This window comes from Bos grunniens, chromosome 4 (assembly GCF_055505025.1).
Source record: "Bos grunniens cultivar Pamir isolate PY7600 chromosome 4, Bosgru_T2T1.0, whole genome shotgun sequence".
Taxonomy (NCBI): domain Eukaryota; kingdom Metazoa; phylum Chordata; class Mammalia; order Artiodactyla; family Bovidae; genus Bos; species Bos grunniens.
Genome location: NC_141168.1, coordinates 109,704,413 through 109,724,269, shown reverse-complemented (window position 1 = coordinate 109,724,269; position 19,857 = coordinate 109,704,413). Strand labels below are relative to the sequence as shown.

Below are 19,857 nucleotides of genomic sequence, written 5' to 3'. Positions count from 1 at the left end.
GTGGTGATGACAGGCCCTCCAACGACGATTCTTCTCTTCCACACACAGCAGTGTTTCCTTGTCCTGCCTAACCCAGTCCCCTTCTCGAAGCTTCACCTCTTAGGTCACCCATTTGCTCCTAGTTGGGAGAACCTAAGCTTGTTCACCTCTTATAGATCATACAATTTAGGATATAGCTACAGAGTTAATTGATATATAGGATAGACTGAGTCCACAAAAATAAAAGGAATTTTATTATATTAATAATTTCCTTTTAATTTTGTGTTTATTAATTAATGTACCTTTCTTATTCTATGCATTTTCTTCCTTTTCCTCTTTTTCTGCTGGCCTTATGAATGCAGTCAATATTGAACCTGTTCTTGAGCTCTCTCATTGGTTCAGACGTAATTCACAAGCACTTTAAATGTTCCTTCCATTTACCTGGAGCTGTGAATTTAGCCAAAGGCAAGATTTAATCTTTTGCTTAGATCTGAGTGATTCAAAAGTGAAAAATCATTTGACACTCTGGTAACCATAGAATAGTAATTAATTTCCAACTGAATTCACACTCATTTTCTTTAACATTTAAATTTATTTTGTATTCCTATTGATGATTAGAAAATCAAGAAATATTTTTCTTAGCAGTGTCCTTTAAGAGAACCATTCCATGATTCTAAGTGTTTCGGCATTATTGGATGATAATTGGTGTTTTTGTTTTTATGTTGGAGGCAGATTCATACACTTCTTAATTTTTCCTTAGTGGATTATATGTTCCTCTCTTCTTTCCTAGTCACATCGTTCCTTTATTGGAAATAAAGTGTTTGGTAGAAGACAGAGACTCTGTGGCCTTAGGAGTAGATTACATGGGACAAGTGAGGGTGAGCTCTTACGATTCTGAAAGTGGAAAAAAAGAGAATTCACAACTTTGCTTCTGCACAAAAAGGCACTGACTGTATGCCTAATAAATTCGGGTTCTATGACGGTGTAGTTTAATACATGAAGTACCAAGTAATTTGGTATCTTGCTTGATGGGACAGAGTTATATGGTTGGGATTTATCAGGAATAAGAATCAGAGTGTTTATCTTAAAGTATGCCTAAATAAAGCATTAATTTCTTTATCACTTGACATTTATCTAAATTAATTTCATGAAAAGTTATTAAAAGTCAAAACTTCTTCATTGCTTTTTAAAATTTCCTTTGAAAGAAACTACCTGAATGAATCTTAGCACACGCTAGATTATGCACCAAAAAGTTCACGCACCACCTAAACTGGTTTTGGCTACTGCACTTTAACGTAGACAGCAGTATTTCATTTCTGATCATCTTAAAATACCCTTTTTTCCCCCCTCAGATGATGATCTTGGCAGTTGAAAGAAAATTGTAGGTTGTAGACCCTTAAGTCATCGAATAATGAGTATAGCCTTTAGTACAAGTACAGCAGTACTTGGGCTCCCCAGGTGGCTCAGTGGTAAAGAATCCACCTGCCAAGCAGGAGGCTTGGGTTTGATTCCTTGGATCGGGAGGATCCCCTGGAGAAGGAAATGTTGGCAACCCACTCCACTATCGTGCCTGAGAAATCCCATGGAGAGAGGAGCCTGGCGGGCTGTAGTCCATGGGGTCCCGTGGAGTCAGACATGACGTCGTGACTAAACAACAGACAGCAGCAGTACTGGGCGCTGATCTTCTCCGTCTTAGCAAGCAGTGTCTGCTCTCTCTTTCTTTACACTCAGACGAGGGGAACCCAGGAGCCTCACCTGCAGTGATGAACAGTGAGTGTGTCTACAGGATCACCAGGCCTGCTCAGCTAGACTCACATGCAGGTCTGGAGTCCCTGTTGCTTGATTTGCTTGGGCTGAGTTACTGACACCATGCTATTCTGACACCACCTCCTTTCTTATCTTTTACCTTGTTTTCCTGTGCCTTCCTCCTGCAGGCAGTGCCATTTAAAGTTAATGTAAAGTGAAATCTACATAAAACATGACACTTGAACAAAATGGTCTTAAAAGGTGAAAGTTTTTCATTCTGCCCACCCATCCTTCCCTTTGCTACTCCCTAGAGTAAACTATCGGAGAAGGCAATGGCACCCCACTCCAGTACTCTTGCCTGGAAAATCCCATGGACGGAGGAGCCTGGAAGGCTGCAGTCCATGGGGTCGCTAAGAGTTGGACACGACTGAGTGACTCCACTTTCACTCTTCACTTTCATGCACTGGAGAAGGAAATGGCAACCCACTCCAGTGTTCTTGCCTGGAGAATCCCAGGGACGGGGGAGCCTGGTGGGCTGCTGTCTATGGGGTCGCACAGAGTCGGACACGACTGAAGCGACTTAGCAGCAGCAGCAGAGTAAACTATTTTTACAGCTTAATTTTCATCCTACCAGATTTCATTGTAATTTAAAAGATTACATTATAATAATAACCTTTTCCTGATTTATTGATGTAGATAGTTCTCGATAACTGTTTACTCCCCGTAATAAAAAGCAATAAGAGATAGGCACGTGGTATACTTCCTTTCACTTCTTTTCACTTCTCCATCTTCTAGGTTTTGTTAGTGAAACTGTTATTTTTACTTGGTCAAGTTTATAACATTTATATTCTTTTCACAACTATAATTAAATCTCTGTTTTTTCTAATAGATTACTTCTAAAAAATTAATAGAAGTCATGTTTACTATATTATGGATATTTAAATATTATTATCTGCAGAACTAAGTGATTGGATGTATGAAAAAGAAAAAGTCATCCTTTGTCTCTAAATGAAAATCCAAATCCATAGTGTTTTTCTGTTGAACATTTTTCACTTTTGTAGGTCCTGCTCGGCTTCTGTCATCTTTGTAATACTCCATTTTTGTGCATTTCTTTGTTGTGTGTTGTTAGTTACCTCTTGGAAAATTTTTTTAATACAGGATACTTAGGGGGTAAATTTTCAGATTTTGAAATGACCTTAATTTAGCCCATGCATACAGGAGGAGAAGGGGACGTCAGAGGATGAGATGGTCGTATGGTATCACCGACTCGATGGACATGAGCCTGAGTAAACTCCAGGAGTTGGTGATGGACACGGAAGGCTGGTGTGCTGCAGTCCATGCAGTCGCAAAGAGGCGGACACAGCTTAGCAACTGAACGACAAATGATTGAAAGAAAAGTTATTTTTTTTCCTTGAAAAATGGAAGGCATTGCTTAGTTGTCTATTCAAGCCTCCTGTTTCGAAGGACAGAGTCAGATACTACTCTCCTTCTCATTTTACCAAAGAAATGGTGTCTGTCTTTTAGAAATTTTAAGGATTTTTCTTTTTTTCACTTGATCTAAAATTTCACCAGTCTAGAAAAGTCCTGTCTTAGATTCTTTACTCTAAGATGATGAGACAAGAATGAAGTATTATTTAGTGCTTAACTACATGAGATGCTGTGTTTACTTGTTATACCAAGAGGTTGTGAAATGTATTTGTTCTGTGAGGAGTTGGTAAAACAGGCAGTTAACAGGCAGGACTGTGGGGTGATATGCCAGTTAAGTCCACAGCATACATAAACAAAAGCCATCAGAGATGCTCAAGCTGTGAATGGCTCACTTCCCATACCCCCATGGGAATGGGAAATACTGACATTTATAGGAGTGGGAGTAGGAGCTTGGCACCATTATCCAAGGCAGCACTGACAATACAGTAATTCTAAATCAGATTTTAATGAGGCTTTCTCACTAAAGCTTTATTCTTCAGTTTTAAAAACTGAATCATGATAATAGTGATAATGATGATGATACAATTTTTGAAAAATTTTGGACTTTAATATATATCAAGCACTGTACTTATTTTTTATCTTTTAAAGATATTTAAACATCTTTTATTTAAAGATAATGTTCCTTATTTTTTCCTATTTAGCATTAACAAAATATTCCTCAGGTGGTGGTGTTTTCTCTTTTGTAGATGAGGACATTGATGCTCTGTAAAATGAGTGGCAAAGGCAAGATTTAAGTTTATATCTGCTGGGATACACATCTTGTTGTTCTTGACCACAACTATGGTAGGCCGTCTACCAATGTAATAGCTGTTATGTGCAGTGGAAGCTCCTGGCCAGTAGGCCAATTTGTATTATTTTGCTCCAATCTCTGAAGTATATCCTGACTAGAGTTAACTGTGTTTTTCCTAAACCTGTTTCTGCCAGTTGTGTTTGTTCCTGTCTTTATGTTGCTTGAGTAAATAAACTAATGAGGTGAAACAACTTTTTGAAAGTAAGTTGGATGCATTGGAAAAATAGAACTTACTGTTAAAAATAAATTTCCTTTTGAATCTTTTGTAAGCGAGACAACTCATAAAAAACTGGGGGATATAAGATAACTGTGATTTGACATTCAGGTTGTTTTGCATTTGTTTTTAGGTTCCTGCTTCCATTTTGAGAATCTGAAACTTGAAATGACAGTCAGTTTATTTGTGATCTGGTTCATATGAGACTTAAGAAGTTAAAACTCCAGTCAAATGAAAAGACCTTGGCTCTAAGTCAGAAATGGATGAGTGAAGTACACTGTACAATTTTGGTTAAAATATTACGTGCCCATGCCAAGTCACTTCTGTTGTGTCTGACTCTTTGTGACCCCATGGACTGTAGCCCACCAGGCTCCTCTTGTCTGTGGGATTCTCCAGGCAAGAATACTGGAGTGGGTAGCCATTCCCTTCTCCAGGGGATCCTCCTGACCCAGGGATGGAACCTGGGTCCTCCCACACTACAGGCACATTCTTTACTATCTGAGCCACCAGCGAAGCCCTAAAATGTTCAGTGCACATAAATATTTCTGTTTTAACTTTGATCAGTTGACCAACTAAAAGGTCTTCTGCCGAACTGTAGCACAGGGCTGCCAGAGGGCCTTTGTGTTTAAAGGGCCAGATAATAAATATTTTAAATTTTGCAGACCATAAGGTCTTGGTTGCAGTTATTCAGCTCTGCCCTTGAAGACCAAGAGTGGCATTAGACAATATGTAAACAAATGCATGTGGCTGTGTTTCAATAAAACTTTATTTAGAAACACAGCCTCTTGGCTAGATTTGACTCCTGAGCCTGGCTTCTGCTCTGGAATTATAATTCATAGAGCTTGGAAATATTTTGAACATTTTTAGTGTCCTTTTAATGAATTCTGAACTTTCTATGTGGTGAATGGTTGTGTTGTGAGTTAGGTCTGGGATTTCTGAACAGTGTGTGGTCAGAGATCTCGGTTGATTCAAAGTGATCTTGGAGTTCTTTTACAGTTTTTCTGTGGTTTGAAGGATCCTGTGACACTTGATGGTACCTCAAGGTTGTTTGTTTAGCTTCAGTGTGTTTGAAAATCATGTTTTCTCTGAGGTCTGTTGATAAAACTCGGCAGCAGTGAGTAGATTGAAATCCTTGGAATTATATAATACCTCTGATCTAAACAGACTGGAGTTTCTGGGGGTCGTGGGCACACAGTATAAATTTGGAAGGATAAATTTTACTTACGTGTGTTCCAGAGGTTTTAGCGTTCTGCTGAATCATATACAAAGATGTGCTGATTGGTTAGCTGGTGTTCAGCATATAATAAAACCTAGAAACTTTAGAGCTTGAAGCAGCCCTTTGGATCCAGCCCACTTTTGTATAGGAAACTGGTGCCCAGAGTTATTAAGAGACTTGTCTTAAATCACCTGGCTTAATAACAAACCAGGGAAAGATCATTAAGAGGGTGATACCTCCATACCATCTTGTCTTTCAGTACAGTCAAATTGCAGTTTTCTTTCCTGCACTGGAGAAGGAAATGGCAACCCACTCCAGTGTTCTTGCCTGGAGAATCCCAGGGACGGGGGAGCCTGGTGGGCTGCCGTCTATGGCATCACACAGAGTCGGAAGCGACTTAGCAGCAGCAGCAGCAGGACACATTTTGTGAGTTTGTGTCCCAGAGCAGCTACTTAAAAGGAAGGTTAATTATTTATGAAAGTTATTTTTAATATTTTCTGTAGTGATTATAAAAATGCCCTGCAAATTGTTTGAGTCATTCCACTCACTTGCAAATAGCTTTTAATAGCTTTTAGTCTTTCATCTTACAACTAGTAATTTTTTTGACCATAATATAGCTTTTATTTATCCAAATGTTCATGACTAGGTCCTTTTTAAATACTCTGATTAACTGACCCAAATAACTGAAATTCATATTTCTAAATGATGGCTGAGGATTTCTTTAAAGACCACATTTAATATGCCCACTCCTTAATCATATTTTTATGTGTATATCTTTAATTAGTAGCCAACTGTTATCAAACTACAGTTGTAGATTTTGAAAGCATTTTTTAAAATTTATTTTTAATTGGTGGATAATTGCTGTACGATGTTGTGTTGGTTTCTGCCATACAGCAACAAGAATCAGCCATACCTATACATACATCCCTTCCCTCTTGAAAGCATTTTTAATAAAACCAAGATGGTTGATTTATAGATTTATTTTAAAATTTCTGCATACCATATACATTGCCATGCTTGCATTGTTAACTCTTAATATATAGGCTACAAAATCATTTTAACCACGAGTAATAGAAGGAATAAAAGCACCTAGATTTATGATAATATTGTGAATAAACTCTAAAGCCCATTTTTTTCAGTTGAGAAGCTGAATAAGTTGTTACTATCACCTCTGAATTAGTTTAGATATATTCCTTTTTTCTCCAAACTCAATATTCCCTGAAAGAATATGTTTACGAATTCTGATACTTATTATTCTAGGTGTTTTTGCCTCTCCATGTCTGTGTCTTCAGCCTTAGTGAACTTCTGAGCACTGTGTGATAGAGGAGTAGAACCAACTTCTCTGCTTCTCTCTCTCTCTCTCTTGCTCTTTTTTTTTTTTTTCCCCTTTACTAAGACCCCTGTAGACCAGAGTCCAGTCTGACTCTTATTCTTCTAAAATGTTCTCCTTTCTTTTTTTAAAATTGAAGTAGATATGGCGGCTAAAGGAATGATGGTTAAAGTTTGCTGTTTTTTGTTTGCATTGCAAATTTGACTCAGCAGATGTTTATTTCCTGCTCTGAGTCAGGCAGTGAATTTAGTTAGTCCTGGGGAATCCCTGGGGAATAAGCCACAGTCTGCTCTGATAAATAGTCACAGATACTTCTTTACTCTAATTCAGGGTGCTGTAAACACAGCATTGTGTAACTTAAGGAAACAGTGAGAAGAGAGAGACTTCCCAGAAAAAAAGACATTTGGGAGTGAGAAAAAAGGAATGTACTTTCTAGCTATTGTGAACATTATATGCAAGAATAGAGAATGGAAAAGCCTGGGGTTTGTTTGGGGAATTGCACCTCGTCCATCTGACTAAAATATAGTTGCCCTTGAACAACCTAGGGGTTAGTGGTGCTCACCCTTGGCTCATTCGAAAATCCACATATAGGGGGAGGAGCCAAGATGGCGGAGGAGTAGGACGGGGAGAACACTTTCTCCCCCACAAATTCATCAAAAGAGCATTTAAACGTCGAGTAAATTCCACAAAACAACTTCTGAATGCCGGCAGAGGACATCAGGCACCCAGAAAAGCAACCCAACTCTTTGAAAGGAGGTAGGAAAAAATATTAAAAACAAAAAAAAAGAGACAAAAGAGGGAGGGATGGAGTTCCGTCCCGGGAAGGGAATCTTAAAATGAGAGAAGTTTCCAAACACCAGGAAACCTTCTCACTGCCGAATCTGTGCCGAGCTTTGGAAGCACAGAGGGCAACATAACAGGGAGAAAAAATAAATAAACAATTAAAACTCGCAGATTGCGAGCCCTACGGTAACTCCCCCAGCGGAGAAGCAGCGCAGACGCCTGCATCCGCCATTAGCAAGCCGGGGCTGGGCAGGGAGGCGCGGCGTGGGCTGCATCACTGAGAGTAAGAATCTGGCCTGAATACCCTGAGCGCTATCTGAGCGAAATAATTTGGGCTAGCAAACCAGACTGTGGGATATCTACCACGCGAAAAGCCAGCCCTAACCTAAGACCGCCAGGCCCGCGCACGGAACAAAGGACTGAACAGAGATAGCCGGCTGCAGATCTTCCCCCTCTGGTGACAGGCAGCCAGAGCCGGAAGGGAGCAATCACAGCCCCAGAGAGACATTATCTATAAAACTGTAAGCAGGCTTCTTTGCTAACTAAAACTTCTTGGGGGTCTGGACGGCCAACATCTGCCTGAGAAGGTGCGCCGGTTTTAACACCCAGATAACCGAGTGGCGGGGAGGCGATAAGTCGCAGCATTGGCGCTCACCAAACACCTCATCACCTGAGCTGCTCGGACCTGGGAAGAGCACAAAACGCAGGCCCAACTGAGTCTGCGCCTCTGAGGACTACCCGAGTGCCTGAACCTGAGCGGCTTGGACCTGGGAGGTGCATGCAGCCCAGGGCCAGCCTCGGATTGTTCCCGGCGGAACAACCTAGAGTCCGAGCAGTGTGGACAGGGAGGCTACACGCGCCGTGAGCAGGGGCAGACCCAGGGTGGCTGAGGCACTGTGAGCCCACGCCAGTGTTATTTGTTTGCAGCATCCCTCCCTCCCTCCCTCCCTCCCCACAGCGCGACTGAACAAGTAAGCCTAAAAAAAAAAAAAAAAAGTGTCCTCCACCATGCCCTTTGTGTCAGGGCGGAAACCAGATACTGAAGAGACTAGCAAACAGAAGAAGATATAACAGAGGGAAACGCCTTGGAAGCTACAGGCAATAGATCAAAACCCTGTGGTTACTACGGACTACATAGGAAGGGGCCCATAGATCTTGAGAAATATAAGCCAGACCAAGGAACTAGCCAAAAATGAACTGAACCCACAACACCCACAAAAAAAACACAAAAAAGTCCTAGATATATTTTTATTATTTTTACGATCATTCTTTCCTTTTCTTTTTTTTTTAATTAAAAAAAAATTTTTTTTAAGTCCTCTATTGTTCCTTTAAATTTCACTTTTATAACCTATTACTTTGCAAAAAAAAAAAAAACAGACCCTATTTTTTTCTTCTTCAGCAAACTTCATATATATATATTTTATAATTTTTTGACCTTGTTTTTTGTTTGTTTTTGTTTTTGTTTTTTTCTTCTTTTCTTTAACATTGTATTTTTGAATTCCAAACTCTACTCTAGATTTTTAATTTTCACTTTTTGGTATATTTTATCAATTTTGTACCTATAGTTTTTTTTTTTTTATATAATTTCTGACTTTTTTTTTTTTTTTTCCTTCTCTGTTTCTTTCTCTTCTTCTTTTATATAACATTGTATATCTGAAATTCCAAACCTTACTCTAGATTTTTAATTTATGCTTTTTGGTATTTGATATCAATTTTGTACCTGTATTTTCTTTATAATTTTTGTGACATTGTTCGTATTTGTTTGTTTGTTTTCTCTCTTTATTTTTCTTCTTCTTCTTCTTCTTTTTTTTTTTTTTTAACATTGTATTTTTGAAATTCCAAACTCTACTCTAGATTTTTAATTTTTGCTTTCTGGTATTAGTTATCAATTTTGTACCTGTACTTTCTTTATAATTTTCGCGACCTTGTTTGTTTTTGTTTGTTCGTTTTTTCTCTTTCTTTTCCTTCTTCTTTTCTTTAACATTGTATTTTTGAAATTCCAAACTCTACTCTAGATTTTTAATTTTTGCTTTCTGGTATTAGTTATCAATTTTGTACCTGTACTTTCTTTATAATTTTCACGACCTTGTTTGTTTTTGTTTGTTCATTTTTTCTCTCTTTCTTTTCCTTCTTCTTTTCTTTAACATCATATTTTTGAAATTCCAAACTCTACTCTAGATTTTTAATTTTTGCTTTTATGTATTTGTTACCAATTTTGTACCTTTAAGGACCCAATCTTCAGGACCCATTTTTCACTAGGGAGTGAGATTACTGGCTTGACTGCTCTCTCTCCCTTTGGACTCTCCTTTTTCTCCACCAGGTCGCCTGTGTCTCCTCCCTAACCCCTCTCTACTCTACCCAACTCTGTGAAATTCTGTGTGTTCCAGACGGTGGAGAACACTTAGGGAACTGATTACTGGCTGGATCTGTCTCCCTCCTTTTCATTCCCCCCTTTTATCCTTCTGGCCACCTCTGTTACCTTCCTCCTTCTTCTCTTCTCTGTATAACCCCGTGAACATCTCTGAGTGGTCCAGTTGTGGAGTGCACATAAGGAAGTGACTACTGGCTAGCCCAGTCTCTCCACTATTGATTCACTTCATCTCATTTGGGTCACCTCTAACTCCCTCCTCCCTCTTCTCTTCTCCATTGTAACCCTGTGAACCTCTCTGAGTGACCCTCACTGTAGAGAAACTTTTCATCTTTAATGTAGATGTTTTATCAATGGTGCTGTATAGAAGGAGAAGTTTTGAAACTACTGTAAAAATAAGACCGATAACCGGAAGCAGGAGACTTAAGTCCAAACCCTGACTCCAGGGAACTCCTGACTCCAAGGAACATTAATTGACGGGAGCTCATCAAATGCATCCATACCGACACTGAAACCAAGCACCACACAAGGGCCAATAAATTCCAGGGCAAGACATACCAAACAAATTCTCTAGCAACAAAGGAACACAGCCCTGAGCTTCAAGATACAGGCTGCCCAAAGTCACCCCAAAACTATAGACATCTCATAAATCATTACTGGACATTTCATTGCACTCCAGAGAGAAGAAATACAGCTCCACCCACCAGAACACCGACACAAGCTTCCCTAACCAGGAAACCTTGACAAGCCACCTGTACAAACCCACACACAGTGAGGAAACGCCACAATAAAGAGAACTCCACAAACTGCCAGAATACAGAAAGGACACCCCAAACTCAGCAATTTAAACAAGATGAAGAGACAGAGGAATACTCAGCAGATAAAGGAACAGGATAAATGCCCACCAAACCAAACAAAAGAGGAAGAGATAGGGAATCTACCTGATAAAGAATTCCGAATAATGATAGTGAAATTGATCCAAAATCTTGAAACTAAAATGGAATCACAGATAAATAGCCTGGAGACAAGGATTGAGAAGATGCAAGAAAGGTTTAACAAGGACCTAGAAGAAATAAAAAAGAGTCAATATATAATGAATAATGCAATAAGTGAAATTAAAAACACTCTGGAGGCAACAAATAGTAGAATAACAGAGGCAGAAGACAGGATTAGTGAATTAGAAGATAGAATGGTAGAAATAAATGAATCAGAGAGGATAAAAGAAAAACGAATCAAAAGAAATGAGGACAATCTCAGAGACCTCCAGGACAATATTAAACGCTACAACATTCGAATCATAGGGGTTCCAGAAGAAGAAGACAAAAAGAAAGACCATGAGAAAATACTTGAGGAGATAATAGTGGAAAACTTCCCTAAAATGGGGAAGGAAATAATCACCCAAGTACAAGAAACCCAGAGAGTCCCAAACAGGATAAACCCAAGGAGAAACACCCCAAGACACATACTAATCAAATTAACAAAGATCAAACACAAAGAACAAATATTAAAAGCAGCAAGGGAAAAACAACAAATAACACACAAGGGAATTCCCATACGGATAACAGCTGATCTTTCAATAGAAACTCTTCAAGCCAGGAGGGAATGGCAAGACATACTTAAAATGATGAAAGAAAATAACCTACAGCCCAGATTATTGTACCCAGCAAGGATCTCATTCAAGTATGAAGGAGAAATCAAAAGCTTTTCAGACAAGCAAAAGCTGAGAGAATTCTGCACCACCAAACCAGCTCTCCAACAAATACTAAAGGATATTCTCTAGACAGGAAACACAAAAACGGTGTATAAACTCGAACCCAAAACAATAAAGTAAATGGCAACGGGATCATACTTATCAGTAATTACCTTAAATGTAAATGGGTTGAATGCCCCAACCAAAAGACAAAGACTGGCTGAATGGATACAAAAACAAGACCCCTACATATGTTGTCTACAAGAGACCCACCTCAAAACAGGGAACACATACAGACTGAAAGTGAAGGGCTGGAAAAAGATTTTCCATGCAAATAGGGACCAAAAGAAAGCAGGAGTAGCAATACTTATATCAGATAAAATAGACTTTAAAACAAAGGCTGTGAAAAGAGACAAAGAAGGTCACTACATAATGATCAAAGGATCAATCCAAGAAGAAGATATAACAATTATAAATATATATGCACCCAACACAGGAGCACCACAGTTCGTAAGACAAATGCTAACAAGTATGAAAGGAGAAATTAATAATAACACAATAATAGTGGGAGACTTTAATACCCCACTTACACCTATGGATAGATCAACTAAACAGAAAATTAACAAGGAAACACAAACTTTAAACGATACAATAGACCAGTTAGACCTAATTGATATCTATAGGACATTTCATCCCAAAACAATGAATTTCACCTTTTTCTCAAGCGCACATGGAACCTTCTCCAGGATAGATCACATCCTGGGCCATAAAGCTAGCCTTGGTAAATTCAAAAAAATAGAAATCATTCCAAGCATTTTTTCTGATCACAATGCAGTAGGATTAGATCTCAATTACAGGAGAAAAACTATTAAAAATTCCAACATATGGAGGCTGAACAACACACTGCTGAATAACCAACAAATCACAGAAGAAATCAAAAAAGAAATCAAAATTTGCATAGAAACGAATGAAAATGAAAACACAACAACCCAAAACCTGTGGGACACGGTAAAAGCAGTCCTAAGGGGAGAGTTCATAGCAATACAGGCACACCTCAAGAAACAAGAAAAAAGTCAAATAAATAACCTAACTCTACACCTAAAGCAACTAGAAAAGGAAGAAATGAAGAACCCCAGGGCTAGTAGAAGGAAAGAAATCTTAAAAATTAGAGCAGAAATAAATGCAAAAGAAACAAAAGAGACCATAGCAAAAATCAACAAAACCAAAAGCTGGTTCTTTGAAAGGATAAATAAAGTTGACAAACCATTAGCCAGACTCATCAAGAAACAAAGGGAGAAAAATCAAATCAACAAAATTAGAAACGAAAATGGAGAGATCACAACAGACAACACAGAAATACAAAGGATCATAAGAGACTACTATCAACAATTATATGCCAATAAAATGGACAACGTGGAAGAAATGGACAAATTCTTAGAACAGTACAACTTTCCAAAATTGGACCAGGAAGAAATAGAAAATCTTAACAGACCCATCACAAGCATGGAAATTGAAACTGTAATCAAAAATCATCCAGCAAACAAAAGCCCAGGTCCAGACGGCTTCACAGCTGAATTCTACCAAAAATTTAGAGAAGAGCTCACACCTATCCTGCTCAAACTCTTCCAGAAAATTGCAGAAGAAGGTAAACTTCCAAACTCATTCTATGAGGCCACCATCACCCTAATACCAAAACCTGACAAAGATGCCACAAAAAAAGAAAACTACAGGCCAATATCACTGATGAACATAGATGCAAAAATCCTTAACAAAATTCTAGCAATCAGAATCCAGCAACACATTCAAAAGATCATACACCATGATCAAGTGGGCTTTATCCCAGGGATGCAAGGATTCTTCAATATCCGCAAATCAATCAATGTAATACACCACATTAACAAATTGAAAAATAAAAACCATATGATTATCTCAATAGATGCAGAGAAAGCCTTTGACAAAATTCAACATCCATTTATGATAAAAACTCTCCAGAAAGCAGGAATAGAAGGAACATACCTCAACATAATAAAAGCTATATATGACAAACCCACAGCAAACATTATCCTCAATGGTGAAAAATTGAAAGCATTTCCTCTAAAGTCAGGAACAAGACAAGGGTGCCCACTTTCACCATTACTATTCAACATAGTTTTGGAAGTTTTGGCCACAGCAATCAGAGCAGAAAAAGAAATAAAAGGAATCCAAATTGGAAAAGAAGAAGTAAAACTCTCACTATTTGCAGATGACATGATCCTCTACATAGAAAACCCTAAAGATTCCACCAGAAAATTACTAGAAATAATCAATGACTATAGTAAAGTTGCAGGATATAAAATCAACACACAGAAATCCCTTGCATTCCTATACACTAATAATGAGAAAACAGAAAGAGAAATTAAGGAAACAATTCCATTCACCATTGCAACGGAAAGAATAAAATACTTAGGAATATATCTACCTAAAGAAACTAAAGACCTATATATAGAAAACTATAAAACACTGGTGAAAGAAATCAAAGAGGACACTAATAGATGGAGAAATATACCATGTTCATGGATTGGAAGAATCAATATAGTGAAAATGAGTATACTACCCAAAGCAATTTATAGATTCAATGCAATCCCTATCAAGCTACCAACAGTATTCTTCACAGAGCTAGAACAAATAATTTCACAATTTGTATGGAAATACAAAAAACCTCGAATAGCCAAAGCGATCTTGAGAAAGAAGAATGGAACTGGAGGAATCAACCTACCTGACTTCAGGCTCTACTACAAAGCCACAGTTATCAAGACAGTATGGTACTGGCACAAAGACAGAAATATTGATCAATGGAATAAAATAGAAAGCCCAGAGATAAATCCACGCACATATGGACACCTTATCTTTGACAAAGGAGGCAAGAATATACAATGGATTAAAGACAATCTCTTTAACAAGTGGTGCTGGGAAATCTGGTCAACCACTTGTAAAAGAATGAAACTGGACCACTTTCTAACACCATACACAAAAATAAACTCAAAATGGATTAAAGATCTAAACGTAAGACCAGAAACTATAAAACTCCTAGAGGAGAACATAGGCAAAACACTCTCTGACATACATCACAGCAGGATCCTCTATGACCCACCTCCCAGAATATTGGAAATAAAAGCAAAAATAAACAAATGGGACCTAATTAACCTTAAAAGCTTCTGCACATCAAAGGAAACTATTAGCAAGGTGAAAAGACAGCCTTCAGAATGGGAGAAAATAATAGCAAATGAAGCAACCGACAAACAACTAATCTCAAAAATATACAAGCAACTCCTACAGCTCAACTCCAGAAAAATAAACGACCCAATCAAAAAATGGGCCAAAGAACTAAATAGACATTTCTCCAAAGAAGACATACAGATGGCTAACAAACACATGAAAAGATGCTCAACATCACTCATTATCAGAGAAATGCAAATCAAAACCACTATGAGGTACCATTTCACACCAGTCAGAATGGCTGCGATCCAAAAGTCTACAAATAATAAATGCTGGAGAGGGTGTGGAGAAAAGGGAACCCTCTTACACTGTTGGTGGGAATGCAACCTAGTACAGCCACTATGGAGAACAGTGTGGAGATTCCTTAAAAAACTGGAAATAGAACTGCCTTATGATCCAGCAATCCCACTGCTGGGCATACACACTGAGGAAACCAGAAGGGAAAGAGACACGTGTACCCCAATGTTCATCGCAGCACTGTTTATAATAGCCAGGACATGGAAGCAACCTAGATGTCCATCAGCAGATGAATGGATAAGAAAGCAGTGGTACATATACACAATGGAGTATTACTCAGCCATTAAAAAGAATACATTTGAATCAGTTCTAATGAGGTGGATGAAACTGGAGCCTATTATACAGAGTGAAGTAAGCCAGAAGGAAAAACATAAATACAGTATACTAACGCATATATATGGAATTTAGAAAGATGGTAACAATAACTCTGTATACGAGACAGCAAAAGAGACACTGATGTATAGAACAGTCTTATGGACTCTGTGGGAGAGGGAGAGGGTGGGAAGATTTGGGAGAATGGCATTGAAACATGTAAAATATCATGTGGGAAACGAGTTGCCAGTCCAGGTTTGATGCACGATGCTGGATGCTTGGGGCTGGTGCACTGGGACGACCCAGAGGGTTGGTATGAGGAGGGAGGAGGGAGGAGGGTTCGGGATGGGGAACACATGTATACCTGTGGCGGATTCATTTTGATATTTGGCAAAACTAATACAATTATGTAAAGATTAAAAATAAAATTAGAAAAAAAAAAAGAAAATCCACATATAACTTACCTACTTGGACCTCTGAATAGGTGAATCCGCATCTATGGATTCAACCAACTGAGGATCAGGAAGTACTGTAGGATTTACTATTGAAAAACATCCACTTATAAGTCGACCAGTGCAATTCAAATGCCTGTTGTTCAAGGGTCAACTGTAGAGGCACTGAAAAGTGAATGGGAAGTTAATTTTTTGTCAATTATGAAGAGTCTTAAGTGCCATGCTAATTTAGGGCTTTATCCTTTGTTTCACGGGGAATCACCAAAAGTGTTAAAGCAGTGGATTAATACGATTTTTATTTCTGCTTCACTTAGGAACTGCAAACTCAGCTGTCTTTAGGGACCAGGCAGGGTAGCATCCATATGAAGCTGCCAGATGATAGCAGGAAATGGCCAGGTGCACAGGACTGTTGTCTTTTTTGTTGAGGTGCTCAGTTGAGTCCGATTCTTTGTAACCCCATGGACAGTAGCCCTCCAGGCTCCTCTGTCCATGGGGTTCTTCAGGCAAGAATCCTGGAGTGGGTAGCCATTTACTTCTCCAGATTGCTACACTGTTGATTGTCAAATGATGAAGGCTTGTTCATTTCAGTTTTTACTTGAGAGCATAATCTTCCATTCTCAACCTTAATTAAAAGCATGCTTATGGTACACAGTATTTGTTGAAAATGGCCTAATTCCTCCATGGGTTTTAATGTTTATCTGTGAGACCTTCAAAACTGGGTACTTGTGTTATTGTTGGTTTCACTTTCCTGACAGATTGCTTTGCATTTGTGTATGTCTGTATCTTTCTCTCTATCAGACCACTTTGTTGTTATCTTCTCAGTTTTCATTAAAAGGCTCTCTAAGGGAAGCCATGAATCATATTGTATATTCTATAAGGCCCAGGGTGTTGTGCCATAGGAGATAAAATATTGCTGTTCTCTTTATCAAGACTGGCAAAATTTTCTCTCTGAATTTAATGCCAGCGAAAGTGAGTTTTGTCTCTTTGTTTTTGCTCTTTCTCTTAAATTACTGGTTTGTTTTGATATTCTGGACACCGAATTGTGTACTGTGGCCTTCCCTATTTGTTTTGGCTGCTAGGACTTTGAGAATCACATTGATAATCAGATGACAGTTGTAAGGAAAAAAACAAACAAAAAAAAACCCTTGTATAATTTTGCTGTGAAACTGCATCTTTCTCTTGTTCTTACTATTTTATTTTACTTTTACCTTAATCCCTTTTGTCAAAACATTTTCTCTAAAATTATATTTACTTTTTTAGATAACAGCAGATATTTTTTAGTAATGAGGTATTATAATTCAAATAATATCAGTTGTTTTTAAACTGACCTCTTGAGAATTAGGGGTTCCCTGATGGCTCAGGTGGTAGAGTCAACTTGCAATGTGGGAGACCCCATTCAATCCCTGGGGTCAGAAGATCGCTTGGAGAAGGGAGTGGCAACACACTTCAGTATCTTGCCTTTAAAATCCCATGGACGGAGGAGGCTGGCAGGCTACAGCCCATAGGATTGCAAAGAGTTGAGCATGACTGAGCAACTAACACTAACGCTGGCGGATTAAAGGGGAAAAAAATCAGATTCAATCACATACCCTAAATGTATAACTCAATTCATTTTACAAAGGGAACATAATTGTATAGTTACTTCCCAGAAATAAAAACAGAACTAGAACATTTCTGGGACCCTAGAAACTTCCTTCATGCCTCATTCCAGTCATTATATTGCCAGGGTAACCACTGTTCTGGTTTCTGTCACTAACGTTATTTTTGCCTGTTTTGAACTTTATGTAAATGGAATCATGCAGTATGTATTTTTTAAACTGACATCTTTTGTATTATGTTTTTGAGATTCAGGTGACACATTTTCACTGCTATAGTATTTTATCATATAAATAAATATATCCCTTTAATTTTTCATAGACAGTTGAGCTGCTTCAAGTTTTTGCCTGTTACAGATAATGTTGTGAGGATTGTGTATGCACTTCTGATAGATACACCTGGAGTAAGTGTATGTTGAGTTTCAGGAGTATTAATGGTTCCAGAGAGGTGGTATCACTTTTCCCTTTTCCAGCACTGAGTTGAGGGTTTTATTCTACATTCTTCCCAACATTTGTTGACATTGTTTTTAATTTTTTAAAAATATTTTTAGCCATTCTAGTCATTTGTTATAGTCTTTTTGTAGTTTTAATTTGCATTTCCTGAATGCCTGAAAGAGTACATATTTATATGTTCATTGGCCAGTTGAATATCTTCTTTGTCAAGTATTTAAGGCTTTTACCCTTTGTTTTTATTCTGTTCTGTTGACCTGTTAATGTGTTCTTATGATAAGTGCCACACCGCCTTACTGCTGTGACTTTAGAGTAAGTCAGCCTGTTTTTAGTGTGTCTTACGGCATTATTCTTTGGGGTTTGCTTAACTAGTCTTGGCCCTTTGAGTTTCCACATAATTTTTAGAAGCAGTTTGTCAATTCCTCCATTAAAAAGCGCACTGGCTTAATATTAATAAGATATCAGTTATTTTATGATATCAGTTTTGTGAGAATTGGTATCAGTTGTATTAAAGATTTTAGTCTGTTTGTATGGTATATACCTCTGTACAGTGGTCTTCTGTATTTTGGCTCTGTTTTGTATTGTATATTCTTTATTTGGTTTATTCCCAGGTATTTGGTTTTTTGAAACGTATCTTTAAAAATTTCATTGTCTAATTCCTTGTTTCTATATATAGAGATTAGTTTTATCTTTGTTTTACTTTTCATCTATATTACACATATTATCTTTAAAACTTGCTGCTGCTGCTGCTGCTAAGACGCTTCAGTCGTGTCCAACTCTGTGTGACCGCATAGACGGCAGCCCATCAGGCTCCTCCGTCCCTGGGATTCTCCAGGCAAGAACACTGGAGTGGGTTGCCATTTCCTTCTCCAATGCATGAAAGTGAAAAGTGAAAGTGAAAGTGAAGTCGCTCAGTGTCCAACTCCCAGCGACCCCATGGACTGCAGCCCAACAGGCTCCGCCATCCATGGGACACTTAAATTCTTAGTTTTATCTATAAATTCTTCAGGATTTTCTGTGATGACTCTTATTTCTTCCTTTCTAATTTTTTTCCTTTTGTTTATTTTTCTTGCCTTATCATACTGTCTGTAGAATCAGCACAAATTAACTGCTCATAGTATTGATTTGTCAATTTTAAGTGTTTATTCATCTAGTTTGTCTCTTTTAAAGATTGACACACCTAATTCTGTTTTATTTAATAGTGAACTGAATTCAAAGTTGCAAGATACTTTAGAACAAATTGAGGTAAGACGGATTATATCTTAAGTTAAACGACTTTCTTTCTAGAGGTTTCTGAATAGCATAGATGTATCTTATGTTTTGACTTCCATATTCTTACCAGTGTTTCTAGATCTCTAGTCTTTGTGGTTTTCATTAGGAATGTCTGTTAATGTTAACAGACTTGGTCAAGTTAATGTTAATTTACTCGTCCTCTCAAAGATAATTTAGGAATTATAGGGTCTGGAAAGAGTATTTGAAAATATTACCATATCTACAAAGATTCCTAAACTCTTAGTTATAGGTGTGTGCTCACATAAACTATAGGCAGAGTATTTACCACGTATTAATTATTTTTGATTATCAGCTATTTCTCCTTTTTAGTTTACTGAGTTTAAGAATGATTATTGATTGATGATAACCTTCCTAAATTTAGGAACTTCCTAAATTCCTAAACCTCAAAATAATATCTCACACAGTTCCTCAAATGTGTAGAAACTGGACATGAAAAGCTTTCTGAGCATAAAGTCTTCCTCAGCAATCTTTGTAAAGCAGAGGGTTCATTTAAATACATTTAATAAGAATTATTTAGTTTCTTCTGAGATTTTATTTTGTTTTCCTGATGAGAGCTCTTACAAAGGTTGAGGCTAGACTTTCAAATGTCCATTGTGAAA

General features: G+C 37.9%; 1 protein-coding gene across 2 annotated transcripts in view; it reads left to right on the top strand.

Annotated features, from left to right (window-relative positions):
- The window catches only part of VPS50 (VPS50 subunit of EARP/GARPII complex), a 140,293-nt gene that overhangs the window by 32,651 nt on the left and 87,785 nt on the right, over window positions 1-19,857 (top strand). For both annotated transcript variants that reach the window (XM_086397881.1, XM_086397880.1), the window contains one exon: window positions 19,168-19,210. In XM_086397881.1, the coding sequence (XP_086254007.1) occupies window positions 19,168-19,210 (43 nt within the window). The remainder of the gene's footprint in view (window positions 1-19,167; window positions 19,211-19,857) is intronic.